The sequence below is a fragment of the Crocodylus porosus genome, unplaced genomic scaffold (assembly GCF_001723895.1).
Source record: "Crocodylus porosus isolate Cpor-Errol unplaced genomic scaffold, CroPor_comp1, whole genome shotgun sequence".
In the NCBI taxonomy this organism is placed as follows: Eukaryota; Metazoa; Chordata; order Crocodylia; family Crocodylidae; genus Crocodylus; species Crocodylus porosus.
The window spans coordinates 47,575,035-47,594,306 of NW_017728906.1; the positions used below are offsets into that span (position 1 = coordinate 47,575,035).

At 40.1% G+C, this 19,272-nt stretch overlaps 1 protein-coding gene across 1 annotated transcript in view; it reads right to left on the reverse strand.

Moving 5' to 3' along the window:
* USP9X (ubiquitin specific peptidase 9, X-linked) overlaps positions 1–19,272 on the reverse strand; it is a 162,769-nt gene that overhangs the window by 79,328 nt on the left and 64,169 nt on the right. Inside the window, exons 7-13 of the mRNA XM_019529090.1 lie at positions 17,866–17,981; positions 17,341–17,592; positions 17,125–17,263; positions 15,730–15,882; positions 8,784–8,888; positions 5,288–5,494; positions 4,719–4,855 (exon numbers count right to left, since the gene is read on the reverse strand). Coding sequence (XP_019384635.1) covers positions 4,719–4,855; positions 5,288–5,494; positions 8,784–8,888; positions 15,730–15,882; positions 17,125–17,263; positions 17,341–17,592; positions 17,866–17,981 — 1,109 coding nt within the window. The remainder of the gene's footprint in view (positions 1–4,718; positions 4,856–5,287; positions 5,495–8,783; positions 8,889–15,729; positions 15,883–17,124; positions 17,264–17,340; positions 17,593–17,865; positions 17,982–19,272) is intronic.

Below are 19,272 nucleotides of genomic sequence, written 5' to 3' on the forward strand. Positions count from 1 at the left end.
TTGGCAGAAGGGAATGTGCAAGTGTGGGCAGGCCCATGATTGCAGTACTTCTGGATCCTTCAGCTAAGGAAATGAACAGCCATTGGGAATTTCTTAAAGATGGTTGGAAAATAAGGCTCTCCTCATATCAAAAACTATACATAATTTATCACTATGTATGTATTAGTATGTACGTGTGCTCGCATGCACCACACACACTCTCAATCTCTCTCTCTCTCTTACGCACACATACACAACAATGCAGAGGGGATCCATTATTAATACCTGGATGTCATTCATCCTTGTCTTGAAGGTGATGGCTGCCCTAGAAAGATGTCTTCATACATAAGGAGCAGCAAACTAGTGGTCAGAGCTTCAAATGCCATCTCCATCAGGGATATGAATATTGGCTCTAGGTTCCACTCGAAAATTAAGCCTTTTAACTTTAGGACACTAGAGGTTTCATTGGAAAAAAGTAGGCTACGCTAATAGTCTGATGAATCTTAACAAACCTTAGGAAAAGGTCACTATACTTCAGCTCCAGAATGTAGCCCAGGATAGCTGGTATGGAAACCTGGTAAGATCAAAGGTCTTACATGACACCAAACTGAAAAATATCCAGTCCACTTACCCAGCTATGTCTGTATATAGTCAAGCCTTTTCAAGTAAGGATGAGAAGGTCTCAAGCAAGGTATGAGCACAAGCCTGCTCCACTGTTATGAACTGTCCAGAATCCATTCTGTGACTTGGAAAGGATAGATCTGGGTGGAACGTCCTTCCTGTGTTCTGGGCAAGCAGGTCTGGGAGCAGCAGGAGAATTCTACAACTCTGACACCCAAAGATGGTCTTGGAACCAGTATTCCCTTGGCCAGGATGAACCAGCAGTGTCAGTCACACAGTCCTACCTTACCTTGCACAGTTCTCACAGAACTAGGAGGTGTAGGAAGAGCTCCTTTAACCTGAGAAGTGGCAGAATCAGGGCTAGAAAGCGCTGAAGTCATCCACCCAAGATGCTGAAATATCTTAAATGGATAAAAAGGAGCGGATTAGGGTCAAGCAACTACTTTTCCTGTTCCAGGACACTCAACGAGGCAGGGAGAGGCTTCTGGGCTATATGACCTGTCCTTAAAAGTGCTCCAGCCCATGGCCTGAAAGGCCACCCTGGAAAATTGTAGAAGGATCCCTAAGGCAACTTGGATGGAAGTCAGGAAGACTGCAGTGGCCGATGCTTTTCTTCTAAAAAGGTACCATGAAAGTGATACAGGACGAAAGGATAGATGAACTAGGACCACGGTCAGAGCCCAAGAAGAAGTCTGATGAGACTTCTACCAGCTGTGCCAATTATACAACAGCAAGAGACAGTTCCCTCAGCGGGAATGCAGCTGGCAGGCCTAATAGTTCTATGGCTAGCTCTGGTGGAAATAGGAGCAGCAGGGACTCCAGTTATGGCTTAACTATAAGATTGATTAGAGCCGTATATAGAAACAATCCCACTGGAAATGGTTTCAGCAGATGAGATAAGGTGACAAGAACTTAAAGTTCGCAGTACCAAAGCAGGATTCTTTGCCAAAGTTACGGATCTGCTACAAGAAAGTAGAGACGACAATTCTGATGAATGCCTTAGTGCTTTTCTGTGGGCTTCCTGAACACCGCCAGAACCCATCGTCAGTTCTCAGGATGCTGCCAAGGTTCATTATAATCCACACACAGCAATGAACTTGCAGCATTAAAGAGAACAGGGGAGATGGAGAAGGCATCTTCAAGGAACCTCAGATCAGTGACCTTCCTTTAGAACCATTTGTGGGGCTTCAACCATAGAAAGATGGTCTCTTCAACAGGATACTGTCCCCCCTCCCACCCCCGAAGCTTCCACAGACACTGTGGAGTCCAGTGCTCTGGAATCAGAGGCCAACCCTATAGGACTTATTAAAGGAGGTAAACCTGAAGATAGGCTTTGCATTCCTTTCTAGCCCAGGAGATCAATTATTTACAGATTAAGTTCTTCCCACAGATAATTAAGTCAAACAACAGATCAACTCAGCTAAATCATGAGCTAGCCCCACCCCCATGAGCAAATTGTTCAGCCCCATGCACTGGCCCAGCACAAAGCATGGCCCAATTACACACCAGATCCAGCTGTGCACCAGCTCAACCCTGTACATGGGATCTGGTTGTGAAGTAACCCTGCACAGCAGCACAATCTAGCACACAAGGCCATGTCATCCAACCTGCTGTGTTTCCCACATCCAAAATTTGGCAGTAGGGAAGCTCCAACTAACACTGCCACTACTTCCCCCAGTCCTAAATTTTTGGATCCATGGGGAGACCCACAAGTCAGATCTGGCCCATACCTATAAGATAAGAGTGGTAACTAACCGATAACTTCAATAAAAAAGAAGCAAAAAGCTCAACTTAATTTCTGTGAAAGGGTTACAGGCCATGCAGATGGGGGAGAAACAACAGACGTGATACAACAGCACTTCATAAAAGCTTCTGACACTTTCTTGCATGTCATCTTAAACAAGCTATGAAACATGGTCTAGATCAGTGGTTCTCAATATTTTAGACCCAAGGAATGCCTCTATAACACTTGTTTAAATTTACCAGCACCCTTTGAAGATTGCTAGCAGAGAAAGCCTATCTTTCCCCACTCAAGGGAAACATACCCTCCCCAACTCTGCCCCGATGCATGAGATGCCAATGGAACCTGCAGGGGCAGTACTTAATGTATCCCCTCTGTGTTGATGATATTACTAATCTGGATTCTCAGGCAGGCCAACAACAGAAAAGCTAAGGGGGCATCCCATACTGCTACAGCAGCTTCCAGTTCCTGCTCCTCACAGCATCTCCTAGAAAGAGGCATAGAGGGGCAGTTCCACCTGGCAGCAGTGGGGCAGCACCCTTAAAAGGGCCTTACAATAGCCCAGGGTTCCAAACCTATTAAGTAACAGAAAAGACTACAAAGGAGAGATGTAACAATTTTCAAACATACAAAAATAATGCAGAAAGGAAGGTTCTAAACTATTTCTTGTGTCCATTAGAGATAGGACAAGAAACAACAGGCTTAAATTGCAGCAAGGGATGTTTAGGTTACACATCAGGAAAAATCTAAGCATAGTTTAGTATTTTAATAGATTATGTAGGGAGGCTATAGAATCATCATCATTAGATCTTTAAAAAAAATGTAAAGCAATATCTGTGAAGTCTGAGTTATGGTATAGTAAGTTGATCCTGTGTTGGGACAGAGGGATGAACCAAATAACCTCTGAAGGTTCCTTCCAGTCATGTTTTCTGTAATTCTAGGAGACAATCCTTGTAAGAGCTCTTCCATGGCTTAGCCATAAAAAGGACATAACTGGACTCCTAGAGATCTGGGAGAAACATGACAACAGTCTAAGAAGACACTGCCTGATAAAACGAATTTTACTTGGGTGGAAAGCCACAGGATACAGGCTATAGAACATCAGCTGATGTCTTGCTACAGAAAGTGATACAGATGAAGTAAAGGTGAAAATAAGAAATAGGTAAATGTTTTCCCAAAAGGGTTACAGAAGAATGGGGAGGAGGGCGGGGGAAGAAGAACGCTGAAAGTCAGCTTTTCTTCCGAAGGCTGTAGACCAAATGTAGTCTGAACTGGACTTCAGAAATATCATCTTGAGCCAAGACTGTTGAAACTAACTGAGGAGCTGTTGTGGAGCATAAGGAGAGACAGGATATACACATACTGTACAGGAGCTGGCAGGGAAAAGGTCTTCGAGTTGAAAGTCCTTGAAGCACATGCACAGGCACAGTGAAATGCATATGGACAAACACATGAATGAGAACCTCGTCACAAAAATAATACTATACTCTAAAGGAAATGCTATATATGCTCATCACTCAAGTTTTTCCAGACTTATCCTTTCCTGTAAGCCGCCAGGCTACCAAAATTGATTTGCATACTGCCTGCTGACAAAAACAGTTTTGATAAAATTAGCAGAGGAAGACGTGTGACATTGGTTTCTACAGGGCAAAAAGATTCTGCAGTTTGCAGGCAGCTCAACATAAATGCTGAAATGTTCATGTTTTGGGGCAGAAGGGCTGAGATTTCTAAAATGGAAACATTAAAAAATAAAATAATGAACTCGTTAAGTTTCAACAAGTCTCATTAAGTAAATGATAATAGATTTAAACTTCCAATTAATTTAATTAAAAAAGAAAGGTAACAGAAAAAGCAAAACAACCAATTTATTATAATTGGAGACAATTTTTACAGGTAGAAAGTCCTAAGAAAAGCAAAAGGAGATTACTAAGCAACTTCATGAAAGGCCAATGATCTTTAACAAGCACCTACAATATTTAAGTATTTTTAGTCACTACCAACAGGATGTCTCAAATTTGTGAGGTAATACTACCATGAAATAGGCAAGTCTATGGTAGAGGCAGGAAATTGACCAACATTTCCTATAACTTAATAAAGCCACTGTTCAACTGACACAGAAGGCACAGAATTACAAAACAGTCTTTCCACGCTATCTACACCTGAAGTCATGAAATGATCAATGATTCTGCTGAGCTCAAATACTTAAATCTAAGAATGATTCAGATGTACACATATATATGTTCACAAATGTAAAAAACAAAAAAGCTAGTTAATACTTTAGGTTTAATTAGTTATGCTTTTTTGATAAAAACTAAAGGTCTATACATTTATCCAAGTCTGTTAAAAATTAAAGTTCCATTCATATTATAATTCTTACCTCAAATTTTGTGGTGCTTCACCAAACAAACTACAAATTTCTCTTATTTGTTTCAGCGCAGGAATGACCCATTTATCATTTGTGCGAAGCTCTTCTATAAAACGATCTATCCACTGTATCTTTTGGGTATCCCGATCCTTAAAAAGCAAAGTATTCACAATTTAGCACACAGCAGACATCCCTGATACAAGGGCCCATTTTTACATATACAGTAAACTGGTTAATTTACCACTCCAAAGGCAAATACAAATTATCCAACAGTGACCATTACCAGGTACTGATAACTGGCAGGGGTACAACAGGGGTGAGGTGGCACTGGTAAGGAATCAGAACCACATGAACTTCCAGCTTTGTACTTAGTTACATTACAAGTAGTACCCTCTAACATAAACCCTAGAATGTGTCACATTCAAAATATGTCCCATAATGCACTTAAAGAATCCCTTGATTCTGTTCAAGGACACTGAATTATGCATGACAGCTCTTTTGCTATTAATCTGCCACATCCTCCTAATTTTAATGAAAGTATCAACAGCTAACTGTTGATAAAACCATACTGAATTACTCACCTGTGAACAGCTGTAATCTAAGATTTTAATATGAGCACTAAGAGCCTGGTCCATGATATCAACAGGTACATCATCACTATGTGCCAAATTCCACAGAAGATTCAATACTTTGTGTGCCATCACACCATCCTTGTCATCTTCTGCAAGACGACGGATTAACTCAAGTAATTTTTCACGTTGTTTTTTGCTTGCATTTGTCCAACTTGCCTGGTAAACAAAATTTTATTCCATATGAAAATCTTTAGGACTTAGTTCTATACATGCCGAGTTACTGTTTGCTGCTTCTTTTGTAAGTTAAATGATACGCGAACCTGTTTTTTCAGTTAAATAATACAATTATTCCTCCTGTTTATTACTAATTGTTGTACAAAATTCTTTATTTATTTTAAGAACATAAAATTTTCTGGGATCCTTTAAGGAACACCAATATGCTCCATTGTTGTAAAGCACCTGATTATATCATTACTGCTGACATTTTGAATTGCAGCCAAAATTAAGTGAACTTCAGTTTTGTTTTCTGAAGTCTCTCTTGCCCGTCCATAAAAGCGTTCCAATTAATCATTAAAATTTTGCCATTTTGTACTTCATGTTATTAACTGTGATATGTCTGACACAAAAGTTTGCCTGGATAACACAGAATTTTCTTTTATCAGTTTGCCCAACCCAAAACAAACTTATAATATGAAATTACTACACCTCCTTTTTCAAAGCAAATGACAAATGATATTAGCATTTACCTATATGAATACAGATGAGTAAATATGGGCCTGATTTGGAAGAACAAACAAAATCTGGAGGGGCTATGGATGCATGTAAGCATTAATAGTTTAATTACATGAAAACATGACTAGAGGCTTCTCAAATCAATTGTATGTGCACATCAGAAAAAGTAGACACAAATTTGGTAGCGTGGAAATGCCCACTGATTTCCAGAGTATTTTCAGGCTCTATAATACTCAATAATTAAATGAGAGTATTTTCAACTACAAATATGAATGCCATGTTTTTAAAAGCAACTGTAAGCACATACTTCAGAAAAGGAGCTGGTAGAGTGACGGGGCCTAAAACAGTTCTAAAAATTACTGCATATAGACAATACAGAAAAAGCTTCGTTATCCAGCACCCAAGGGGAATGAGGGGTGCCAGATAAACTATGATGGGTTAACTGAGTGGCATGAATAGGCGTCTTTGTCTGTTCAGGCCACTGCCTCTCCTGCTGTGTCCAGGGCATCACCACCCCTCCCGCCGGCCCCAAGGGACAGGGAGGAGGGCCCCCACAAGCTGCTTTGCTCCGGGCCGTGGGGGCTTGGCAAAACTGGAAATGCCACAGTGGGCACTTCTGGTTTTGCTTTTCCCTTACAAGCTGGCATACTGGTTAATAAAGCATGCCAGCTTGTAAGGTACAGGATAGTGCAGCTTTTACTGTATTTGGTATTAGCACGTCAAGACAAATTTCGATGTCAGCCAGGTTACGAGTACAAGAAGTCACACAGCTAAGCTACAGACATGCAACATATTACTAACTAAACTAATAGTTACTTTACTATTAAGCAGTAATAACAGCTGCAGCAGTGTGGGGCGCCAGCCACAGGGTGGGGAAGGGGCCACTTTCCCCCACCCCGCACTCAGCTTTTTCCCCAGCTTTTCCCCCCACCTCACTCCTTCCCTGCCCGAGGTCCCCCCCTGCCCTTCTCCCCACCACCCTTACCTGAGGTTCCAGCACGGGGGCAGCCACATGATCCCAGGCCAGAAGCCCAGGCTGGGGCAGGGGGTGGAGCTGGGTGGGCCCTGCTGTTGTGGGAGCCCGCTGGGCTTCCCCTGGGTCCTACTGCCCTTGGTTCCCATCATTTCTGACAGGAACCAAGGGCAGATCAATATTAATTTTCTACATTTTTTTAGGGGCCCTGTGGGCCGGACAGAATGGCCTCGTGGGCTGGATCTAGCCTGTGGGCCGTATTTTGTCCACCCCTGCACTATGAGCTACATGTGGCCAAGATCAGGGAATAATACACCCCATTAAGATGGCACACTGGAAAAAACTGGTATGTTATCTACTGCGGGAGGTTTCCAGAAATGCAAAAGATCAGCAAAAATGGAATCGTCTTGATGCTATGAGAAATGTCATCATTGCGTGGGATAAAGTTCCACCCCATATTATCAGAGACTACTTTGTGAAGGGTGGCTCAACATCAGTGAATGTTAACTCACAGTTCTAAGGTGTTGTTGGTTTAAGATAAACTGCTTGGTTTTTAACTACAGTATACTTGTCCTAGAACTAAATGCTGAGATGAAATGTTTATATAATGAAAAATATTTCCTTGTCCTTGCCAAAGAATTGAATTTGAGCTAGGTGATCCTAATTGGGCTGGGCTTTGGGGAGAAATGGATTGCCCTGATGATTTCCAAGAGTTCATCAATACTGACAATATGATGTTAATTTTTGCAGAAAGAAGTGGTAAAAGAGCAAGCTAGGACACCCCACAGAGAAAGACACGGAAAACACAAACAAACAATCAATGAATTTGTCCATGATCAATGTAAGATGGTTAAGCGGACCACAATAAACTCGTCAAGAAACTGTGAGAAAAATTATACAACTACCATAAAGTAGTTTCATAGAATAAATACAGTGTAGCAATTTGGATAATTCAAACCCATTTATTTCAAGGTCAGTATTTGTTAGTCCCCTGTGCTTCAACTTAACAAGGTTTTACTGTATTATCATAGTGACAACATACAATGCTACAATTTGAACTGTAGAGGACTTCAGTTCAGATGCAATCTTATGATACTGGATAAGAGGATGATTAAAGATGCTATAAGGCAGTTCAGTCTGGGCCATTGTTACTCTAAGGCATGTTAACTCACTGCTACCTCAAGTTAGCTTCCACATAAAGTTAGAAGGTTAACAAAAACCTGGGCAAAATATTTAACTCCATCTATCTGCCTTTTATTTATTAGGATTTTACTCTTATTCTGGTTATCATGAGCAGAGATGCAGTTAGCCATGTTAACATGAAGTCAAGTGGAAGGCAGGGTAGATCTGCACTTTATAGGCTAACCAAAATAGATTACAGATAGACAGGATCTATACCCATATCTGATGAAGTAAGAATCAGCCAACAAATGTCTGTGCTATAGATATATCTATATCTACTTTGGGTGAGGTGCAAATCTGCTCTGCCTCCTAGTTACCATGCCTCCCCTTGCCAGAACAGGAGAGCTTTTAAAATTTCCTTTATTTTCTGAATAAAACAACAGCATTCAAGTAACAGAATTACATGCAGTAAGCCTGTAAGCTGCAATGAAAGTGCATTAGCTTAGAAAGAGTAGAGATAAAAATCTTTATATTTTCAATTACATGAATGCATAAAAATGCAATATTCTGCATATTATGTATAACCACATTATTAAACACTGCATCCACTATGTTTAAAGGCCTGTTAACTGTGTTTGTGACGCATAGTAATAAAGGAGTTGAAATATGCAGCATTACCTTAAAACAATCAAACAGATGATCAAGTTGTTCAGGAGAGAAATCCCAAGCCAGCTTTGCAAGGAGGTCATGTACATTCTTTACAATGGCTTCGTGTTTTCCTGCCTGCCAAAAGCAAAAATGAACAACTGTAATTTATGATACGAAAAAATGTAGTAAGATACATCCTAGCTACATATAGCTTCATTTTTCATCTAAACAAATGCTAACTTTCCTTGTTATACAAGCATTCTTCCCTGATCCTTCCCCATTTGTTTGCAATTCTAGTTTAGGTTACTTATTAAGAAAAACTCTCTCCCTAGGATGGTAGTAAACCACTGAGGCAGGATGGGGGGGGGGGGCAGCGTGTAGAATCTCTGTCCTTAGAGGTTTTTAAGACCTGGATAGACAAGGCCTTGAATATAGTTGGGGACAGTCCTGCTTTCAGCAAAGGGGGGGGGGACGGGACTAGATGACTTCTTGAGGTCCCTTACAGCCCTAATATTCTATGATTCTATTGTGACAAACAATTAAAACTGTTAAATTTATTTACCACATCAACATCATGCATTCAAAAAGGCTACCTGCACTTTGGTTGTTTTGATCATTGTTACTCTTATCTAATTTATCCACCATAAACCACTATTAGCATTTTATTTCCAGATTCACCCCCATATTGATTCCACTGCTGATTATTTTCCTCAAGTTAATCTTGTTATTTTTAATCCATATTTCTATATTTTTACCCTTTCTTATTACTTAACAAGCCTTTCACTTTGTGGACAGCTATGAACTCCAAGGTTCCTACACAAAGAACAACAGACTATATTTAAACAAAGAAATCAAAATTACTGTGTTCTCATTTCCTTTTTCAAGCTTTCCCAGTTTACCATCTGTAAGGTTAAAAACAAACATAAAATTTCCCCGTTTCTCCAGAGATGAAGTATTTTATCCTAGGAACCTACCGCCAATCCTATTATCCCATGTTCGGCACTGGTGATGTACCCAAATTAACATTTTGCCCCCAGACAAATCATAGCTAATGCAGGTTAACTGCAGTTCAAGCTTTGCATAAACAACTATCCTATACCTATTTTAATACGGGCCAAATCAGCCCTGAATTAAAGCCTAAATCTCTTTGATGACCACGTTAAACTTTACATTCAAGGTGGCAATTTCTGTTGCTCTGTCCCTTGGCAGACAGTCATCGTGGGATTGATACAGAATCCCAACAACTGTGTTTGTGGCTATGCTACATAGGCATGGCAGAATGTGCAACTGAGGATCAGATGCCCACTGTGCCATATCACCAGCTGCACCCTGGAGGCTGAGTGCAGAGTGATCTGTGCTTTCAGGCTCCAAATTGCAGTGCAGCCTGGGAGAACAGATCAATTGTCATTCCCAGCCAGAGAGCGCAACAAAGTCAAGGACTCCAACATACTCCTGGCTGGCAGCAGCAAGCCTCAGTGGCACATAAGCTATTAATGAAGAGGGGGAAATACTCCCTGTGATTTCACCCTCCTTCCTTCCTCTGGCAGGTCTCTACAACTAAGGTATTATCACTTACTCTTCTTTGCTTGCAGAATTTCAGATTTCCAAACCCAAATGAACTAATTTTATAAGCAGGATTTCATGAGATGTTTTGATGTTACACTGAAATCTATGGTATAAGTTTCAGACCTACTAACGGCATAAAGCACAATGATTTCCACTGCTAATTTCAGATTAGCTTTATGCTACCATTGTAAGAAGACTCAAGTTTCCTTGAAAGCATGGGGAGGACTCAGGAGTTTAAAACCAATGGACACTCCTGTTACTTCTTTTATTTAAGAAAAACAAAAACTAAGCACATAGCAATTCTGAAGCTTTCAGAAAAAAAATCCCCAGTTTAAAAGACACACACACACACACACACTTCCATATTCTAAATATCATTTTACACTTAATTTCTACAACTGCGTTCTAGAATTCAATGCACCTAATTTGTCCTAGAACTTGCTTCTCGGAGATTAAATTTTTTCTGATTCAAGTTGTCAGTAGGAATTTCCCTCATCTTCTAGCACAAAACTTGAACATAATATAGGCATACCTCATTTTATTGCGCTTCGCAGATATTGCACTTTTACAAATTGAAGGTTTGTGGCAACCCTGCGTCGAGCAAGTCTATTGACGCCATTCGGCCCAGATGATGGTTAGCATTTTTTAGCAATAAAGTATTTTTTAATTAAGGTATGTACATTGTTTTTTAGACATAATGCTATTGCACACTTAATAGACTACAGTATAGTGTAAACATAACTTTTATATGCACTGGGAAACCAAAAAATTCGTGTGACTCGCTTTATTGCGGTGGTCTGGAACCGAACCCACAATATCTCCAAGGTACGCCTGTACAAATTTTAAATCCTTTGCTACTCCATTTTTTTTAACTACTCCACCTCATTCACTGACACAGGAAAAAAGCTGGAATCACACACATACACTTCTACAGAGACATTTAGCCAGCAGTCTAAAAGGACACATGAAGCAGGGCAAAGTGGCACCTAAGAGACTAAATGGTTCAGAGAGGCATAAGCTTTCGTAAGAAACAACCTACTTCATCAGATGCTAAGAATGGTCACATACACGTTTTATATTTGTATATCTAAAATTTCATGTGACAGATAGAAAGCAGTTTGTGTTCTAATTAGCCTTCAGTAGGATTTCCACTTAACTATGATTTCTCTTGCATAAACACACATATGTTTAATAAGGCCAGTTCATTTCTGCTCTTATCTTCAAAAAAAAATTTCCATTCAGAGGCATACAAAGCAGCTGCCCTTTTAGAGCAGATTCTTAAAATTATCCATAAAATTAATTTTATATTCTAAGTTTTACTTTTTGCTTTGGCACCACTTTAAGACTGTTCTTGTAAAGATTCCTACTGCATCTTTAATAAAATCAAAGTTGGCTCTTGTAATCTTAAATCACACATTAACAAGTTACACAACAGCCCTCCTAAGCAAAACTTCTGCTCTCTGTGGAGCCAAGGCATGCAGCAGGGACCAGCAGGCTTGCTTGATGCTCTGCACTGCTTCCCTGCCCTGCGATCTGGTGCAACAGGGATCTGTGCGGAGCACTCCTCACCTGCCCAGAGGGCAGCGGCCCTTCCCCTTTCCCGGACAAGTCACACAGGGCCCCATCCTCCCCGCAGGGGTCCTGTAGTCCCCGGCCCCAAGACCCACCTGGCTAGGTAGGGCTGTGTGAAGATTCACTTGCAGCCCATCTGAAACAGATTCAGAGGAGATTCAGTGGAGCCAAATCTCCAAAACAAATTTGGCTGAAACAAAACAGAATAGTGATCCAAAACACCAAAACGAATCACTGTTCTCCGAAACTGTCAAATCCGAATCAAAACAGCCGTTTCACACAGCCCTACTTACTATGTCTCACTGCTGTGTTGGCCCTTGCAGTAATCTCCTAGCCTGGCTGATTTATCTACATGGCCTAAGTGATACACTAGATTGCACAGATTGCAAATCTGATTTTAAGAAACCAGTATAGCTATTACAACTATTTTACAAATGGGATTTGACTGTAAACTAAAACAGCATCTTTTTTGCTGAGACTGCAAAACACAGGCTGAAAAAAAAATGGTTTTGGAACGATGGGAGGTCCATGATTAAGGCCAGGGGCTAGATGCATCGAACCCATGGAGCTACTGGATCCGGTGTCTATAACCAAGAAGTCTCGGGGTGTTCCAGCGGTGGGGGCTTTGGCCATGCTTGTGCCATTACCAGAAGGCAAAAAGGTGTGCCTGTACTGCAGGTGGGAGGCAGGAAAAGCCACTACCACCCCAACAGAGGTGGCCAACTCAGAACACCAACCTGCCTCAGACCCTACCTGGGCTGTTCCAGCCCATGGCTCTGAAAGTTGTCACTTGCTGAGTTATGGAGTTTGCAGTCCAAAACTCAGGAGATTTAATTTCAACTGCCTGCCCTATCACTTGTCACAGCTGTCCAACTGGTAGCCTGCAGACCGCATGTGGCCCCCAAACAGCATGTTCCATACAGGCTCTCACCGTGACTGCCTCTGCCCTCCTCCCACCTATGCCTTGTGCAGTCCTCAGCTGCCTGCAAGTTGAGTAGTCTTAATTTACAATCTGAATGCCACTAGGCAAGTTACTTAAGTTGTTCTGTGACTAAGCTTCCCAAAGAGGGAATAAGTGCTACTTCTCATTCCTAAATTTATACTTACCCCAGTTAATAATATGAGTAGAATAAAATAAAAAATTAAATTTAGCCCTTCCACCCAAATGACACACTGACCTAAACTTTACTCTTACAACTGGATTAGTCACTGTTTCCTATAATTTATAACCGAACAGATCTTTCACCATGCTCATCTATAACATGATGATCTTCTGATTATTTTTTCTAGTTTCTTTGACAGGGGGCAATTTTTTCCCTTCTCCTGCCCTACTGTGATCTCAAATCCCTTTTCTAATTGACCAGTAAGTAGGAATTATTGTGTTCCACCGATTTACTTTTTTCCTCCTCATCTCACCGTGTACCACATAAGTCATTCCAAACTGCAAACAAAGGCAGGAAAACATTTTTTACAGTACTACCACTCACACTAAATTCACAATATTTGGATTCAAGGGAAATTTACAAAACACACTGAAAAAGATGGGCTCAGGAACAAAGGAAATTTGTACCTTTACTAGATACCAAAAGCCAGGCATGAAGTGACAATGACTTTATGGCTCATTATAATCTACCTGCTGCTCTTTCTGTATTCCATAGGTGACTAGAATCCTTTTTCCCACTTGAATGGTGTCGCTCTTCCACTTTTCAGGTTATCTTTCCTTCTGCATTTCTCCATTTGTTTTTTATTTATTTATTTTTTTAAATTACAGTAAAAGCTCTGTTAAAAAGCAGCATCTTACAAGCCAGCATGCTCAATTAGCTGGCATGATGGCTTGTCAAGTGAAACTGGAAGTGCCGGCCATGGCACATCCCGTTTCTCTGAGCCCCCCCACCCCCGCCGCCTGAGGTAAAGCAGCGTGTGCTGCTGAGCCCCCATGGCCCAGGGGCATAACAGGGCCCGCCTTCCTGTCCTGCGGAGCCTGCAGGGCCCGGGAGGGGCGGCAGGACGCCCCAGATGCAGTGGGAGGGGTGGCAGCCCAGGCCACTCAGTTAAACCGGCATATTGTTTTGTTTTTAATGGCATCCCCCATTTAAAACAGAACTTTTACTGTAGTCCTGATAATGTCTCTTTGCTCTTTTTACAGCTCTGCTCCACTCCCCTAAGCCAGGAGCAGCAAACTTGCCCCTCCTTGCAAGTGGGTCCCAGATCCAGTGGCAAAGCAAGCAGCATCCATGGGGTCTAGTACAGATGTTGCTCTCCCTTTGCAGCAGATCCTAAGTTCCCAGACCTCTGGGAGCACCATGGGCCAGAAGGCAGTTCCTCAGGCTGTAGGTTGACAACCCTGCTTTAAAGCAGGCTGTTTTTATGTACTCGTGGGGTTTTAACCAGGCTATCATTCAAGTTCTGTCTGCTTTGTTCTGAAATCTGAAGAGTGGTACTTTGTGCCCAAAAGCTTGGAAAATCTCTCCCAGTCATGCAGTTGTTCCAATAAAAGATACCACCTCCAAAAATATCCTTACCATCATGGCTACAACATCACTTCAACATTGATCTTTCTGTACCAGGCATTCCAGACAGCCAATTTTGGTTCCGATCTTCTAATACAGAGATGTCAACTTGGCTGCACCCTCAAGCTCAAATCTGGACTATGGGACCCTTTGCAGGCCAGATACAGACTGCACAGAGCCTCCCAGGCTGGATTCAGACCCAGCTCTCACTTGCCCCCAACCTGCTGGCATACGTGCTCATTGGGACTCCATCACTAGTTCAGTGGCAGGTCCTGCTCCCACATCCCCAGCCCCTCTGGGAGCCCCATAGGCAGAGCGTAACAGCTTAGTGGGCTGCACATGGTTCACAAGACATATGTGAACAAAAGTATCTGTAACCTCTACTTCCTGTGGAACAGCCACTCTTGTTAACTCCATTTAGTAGGATAGCAAAGCGTTGTTTAGACTAAAGGTTATACTACAGCAAAAGCTCCGTTAACTGGCACTTTCTTAGTCAGAAAACTCTATTACCAACATCCGAGGGACGCAGCAAAAGTGAAACCAGAAGTATCACTTCTGGGTTTCACCGCCACTGTGAGCAGAGTTCTTGCCACTTCTTCAGCCCATGGCCCAGGGCAAAGCAGCCTGTGCAGATCCCTCTTCCCTGTACCCTGGTACACCAACACTGAGGAGAGCACCACATGGTACACATTTGATTAACCAGAATATTTGATTAACCAGCATCCCCTATTCCCAGGGGATGCTGGATAACAGAGCTTTTACTGTATTTTATCCTGAATACCAGAAATTCACTACTTAAATATCCTGTCTTAGTCTCTCATAGCTCCCACTGTTATTTAACTCATATGTAAAATAATTTTGAAGAAAAACTAGTTAGTTAGAAAAACTAGTTAGTTTAGTAAGCTGGTTCATTTACAACCGAGGTAAATTCTCCTCTTAATATATGACTTCTTGAAATCTTCTCACCAACAATTGCTTGATTTTTTAATAGATCTTAAATAAACCTGTTTTCTATGCATCCTGACTTTCCCCCTCCCCTTACAGTTGATCCTTGCATTACACATGTAGCATATCCAAAAACACAACCTGAGGTGAATCCATCCAGAAGTTTAAAAATGAACTTTCATAATGTGCTTTTTGCTTATAACAGGCATCATCAACCACAAGCAGCCCTGAAAGCACACTCTCCTTTATGAAATCTAATACTCTTCCATAATAACTTGCTTCTATGGAATAAATTATGCCATTCATAAAATTCAACCTACTGTCAAAAGGTGCTGTAAGATAAAACCACTACTCTTCATGCATAAAACAATTCAATTCTTTACCTGCGCTGCCCAAATGTTGTCAAGATCTTGCAAAGTTAAGGCTTTTTCTTTGATGACAAACCGAAGAATCTTCTCTAACTTTTCTACATATTGAGGTTGATGAAGACTATCTCGTAACACAATTGATAAAATATTATTCTGTTGGATCCATTCCTAAATTGAAATTGACGGGTAGAAAACAATTTTCAAAATACTAAAATTTTGAGAACACAATTTCTAGTCAAGAAAATACAGACCTGAAACAGAATATCTATTTTAGATACAATCACTCCATCTCTAAGAAATAAAAAAATACACACACAAGGGCAGGGACAGGAGCAGGTATTTATCCTTCCCTTTCACTTACGTTAGACAAGCAAAAAACAAAGCAAATCCGGATTTTATACACTTTGAAACCTGACTCATTGTAAAATATAGAAAAGGAAATCTTTTCCTGCAGCTGTGCTCTAAAAGCATTATCAGTGATATTTACCACATCTGGGAGATTAAGAACTTCAGTGGAAAAGGATACCAACTTCAGTTTCACCATGCTTGAAAAAATCCTGATCTCTGAACATAAAAATGCTCAATATCTTCAAGTGTCAAAGGTGGTGGTGGGGGGATGACTGAGCATATACTGTTTTTTTTAAGCAACTGAATTATCCAAATGTCAGAACTAACTCACCGAAGACACTTCAGTCAGCTCATCATAGTATGGCATACTACATAGAAAGAGAACAACTAAACACTAGAAGACAATCAGAAAACGAGCCAGAATTTGAAAGATACTATTTATCTGTATTTATGTCTCAATTACTACCTAAATTTAGAGGCAAGAGTTGAAGCAATATTTAGAAATATTTTTAATGCCATCTTCTAAGGGTAACTGATGCCACTCAAGGCATAAATGTAATTTAGCTTGTTGGTTCAGACTGAGGCAGAAGCAGAATATATGTGGAAGGCCAGAATAAACAGATATTCCTTTCAATTAACTCTTCTTGATTACACAACTGGAAGATTGCAACTGGTGCCCTGAAAGACTTAGGCAACCTTAGTTAAATGGAAACATTTCAGTCATGGGCACCACATTTTCAAGTTTTGCAGAACAGCTGTTGCAAAAAAGATTTTATTATATTAGCACAAGCTGGCCCTTGATACCAAATTCCACAGATGTGCCAAAACAAGCTCTACTTACTTCTCACAGGTCCCTGTCAGGCACAATTAATGCATTAATCATGCCATAAACAGTAGCTGTAAATACTCTAATTTTCATTACCAGAGAGACAAGCAAAGGATAGGAATCCAGAGTACATATATTTGTATGTATGTGTATACACACAGCTATGCTTAAAGAAACAAACAAGCAAAAAGAATCCACCATACTACATGATTTAGGCAAACAACAAAACAACTTACTGCCATTCTTTCTGCTGTAAGCCATTCCTCTTCTTCAGGATTACCATGCCGATGAGTATAATATGACACGCTAGATATCACCTTGTTAACTTCATTTAGTGCATTCATTTTACCATTGAAAGAAGAAATTTGTAACAATCTGTAAGAAAAGGTAAGTGCAAGATGTGTAAACAAAATTACAGAAAAGCCCGCATTATAACAGGAAAAACACCTTACCTAAGTATCATTTTTAACCTAAATATTTCTAAGTTTTTTACAGTTTCTTCTTGCCCTGGGACTCTTGAAGCTAAGTTCTTTAGAGACTTGATTATCATTGACAAAGCATCATTTTTGGCTTCATTCTTTGCTTCTTTTTTCAGTTCATCATCAGTTAAGTTTTCTAAAAACTGTGGAACCATTTCTATAATTGGAAGGAAGTATTTCTTCACCGTATGTAGCGTTAGAAACTCATAGCATTGTCCAAATGGCCTGAAAAAACAAAAAGATGAGTAACGTAATGTGAACACTTGACGAATTTTATTAAGATGCTGAAGTACTCTGTTGAGAAACCCAGCTAATGCCGAAGTAAACAAGCAACCAAAGAAAACAAGGTAGTAAAGGTAACGAGACAGCAGATCACATATCATCCCCCCAAGAATTAAATGGATAATCAGATCTTCTGTTTCATATTCACTTTTTAATGCTAATGAACACCTGCCAACTATAAAATGGAGATATAAAAGAGCTTTCTAAAGAACTTACTTGATGAGAGCTGCAATTATTTGGACATTCAATGCTGATCCACTCATAAAACGATCATGCAGGATCTGAAACCCATTTAATGTGCCAAACTTGTTGATGAGATCTACTAGCCAACCCTGAAATACAAGAAAGTGGTTTGTTTGTTTGTTTGTTTTTAGAAAAATGTACCTTTAAATTATTAGCCACTACAAAACAAAAATAAATCACTTTTGTTTTGTTCTATCATTGCACAATAACCTGGCAAAAGCAATAGAAGTTGCGCACGATTCCTCTATGCAACTTAGGACATACTGTTTGTAAATACACAGCAAAAATTAAAAGGACAATTCTGTCTTTATAACCAAACAAGCAAGTTTAATATACAATTTAGCATGCACACATTTGTCAAAAATATTTTAGTAGATGGCTATCCTAGAGTACTGAACAGTAACTAAATATCTACTCGCAAGTATTCTTTGCCAATTTTGCTATGTACACAGTTGCTGGCTTATTTTTCACTTGATAATACGAATCCTCTTGTTTAAAAGACATTCCTAGTTTTGAGCAAATTAATCCACCAACTAACAAAAGTAAAGCAAGATGATGTTTTTTTAGGTGAACTCCCACCCTCATTAAAATCAATGCCAAAATTGAGCTCGACGTGACATGGATTTCACCCAATTCTTATTTCCTTAAATAAAAATATTTCCTTTAACAAACACTAAAAAGATTATCAAACACTCATTTAGCAACAGTGGTTCAACAATACTGCTATAAACATACATCTCTGATAAACTTCAAACGGTAAGACAAGTGCACTATACCTATAAAAATGTAATAATCACTTCTCCCCAGATCTCTTCCTACCCAATATCTCCCTGTATCACTGACTATCCATATATAAAGAACATTTTTCTAAAATAAGACTTATTCCCTCAGGATGACTTGCCTACTTTTCTTCATCATATCACAGGAAAATTCACATTTTGCTATATTAAATAGTTCTTCCAATCACATGCAAATCACCAAAAATGGGCATAGATTTTCCCCACCATTTAACCCAGACATCTTACTTCTACTAAATTTAGTATCTACATAAACACAGTTTCTTTAGAAAAGATGTACACCTAATTTGGAAGTGACTGGTACAATGCAAGAACATTATAAGCATATAACCTCCATTACTTCCTTGACTGTCTTCTGACCACTGTTACTCACGAAAGTTTGGCAGGCTATATTTTGGTAGATCGATAGCTGAGCTAAACAGACACTGTGATACTGCTTTAACAAGCTCTGCATCTATGCTAGATGGCAGGTCTAAGGAAATTTTTTTTTTTTTTTTTAAGTACAAATCAAGCTCCAATGGCAGCTCTACTATTTTTTAGTATGTTTGAGGCAGGCCATGGAAGAGACATTCATTCTAGTCAA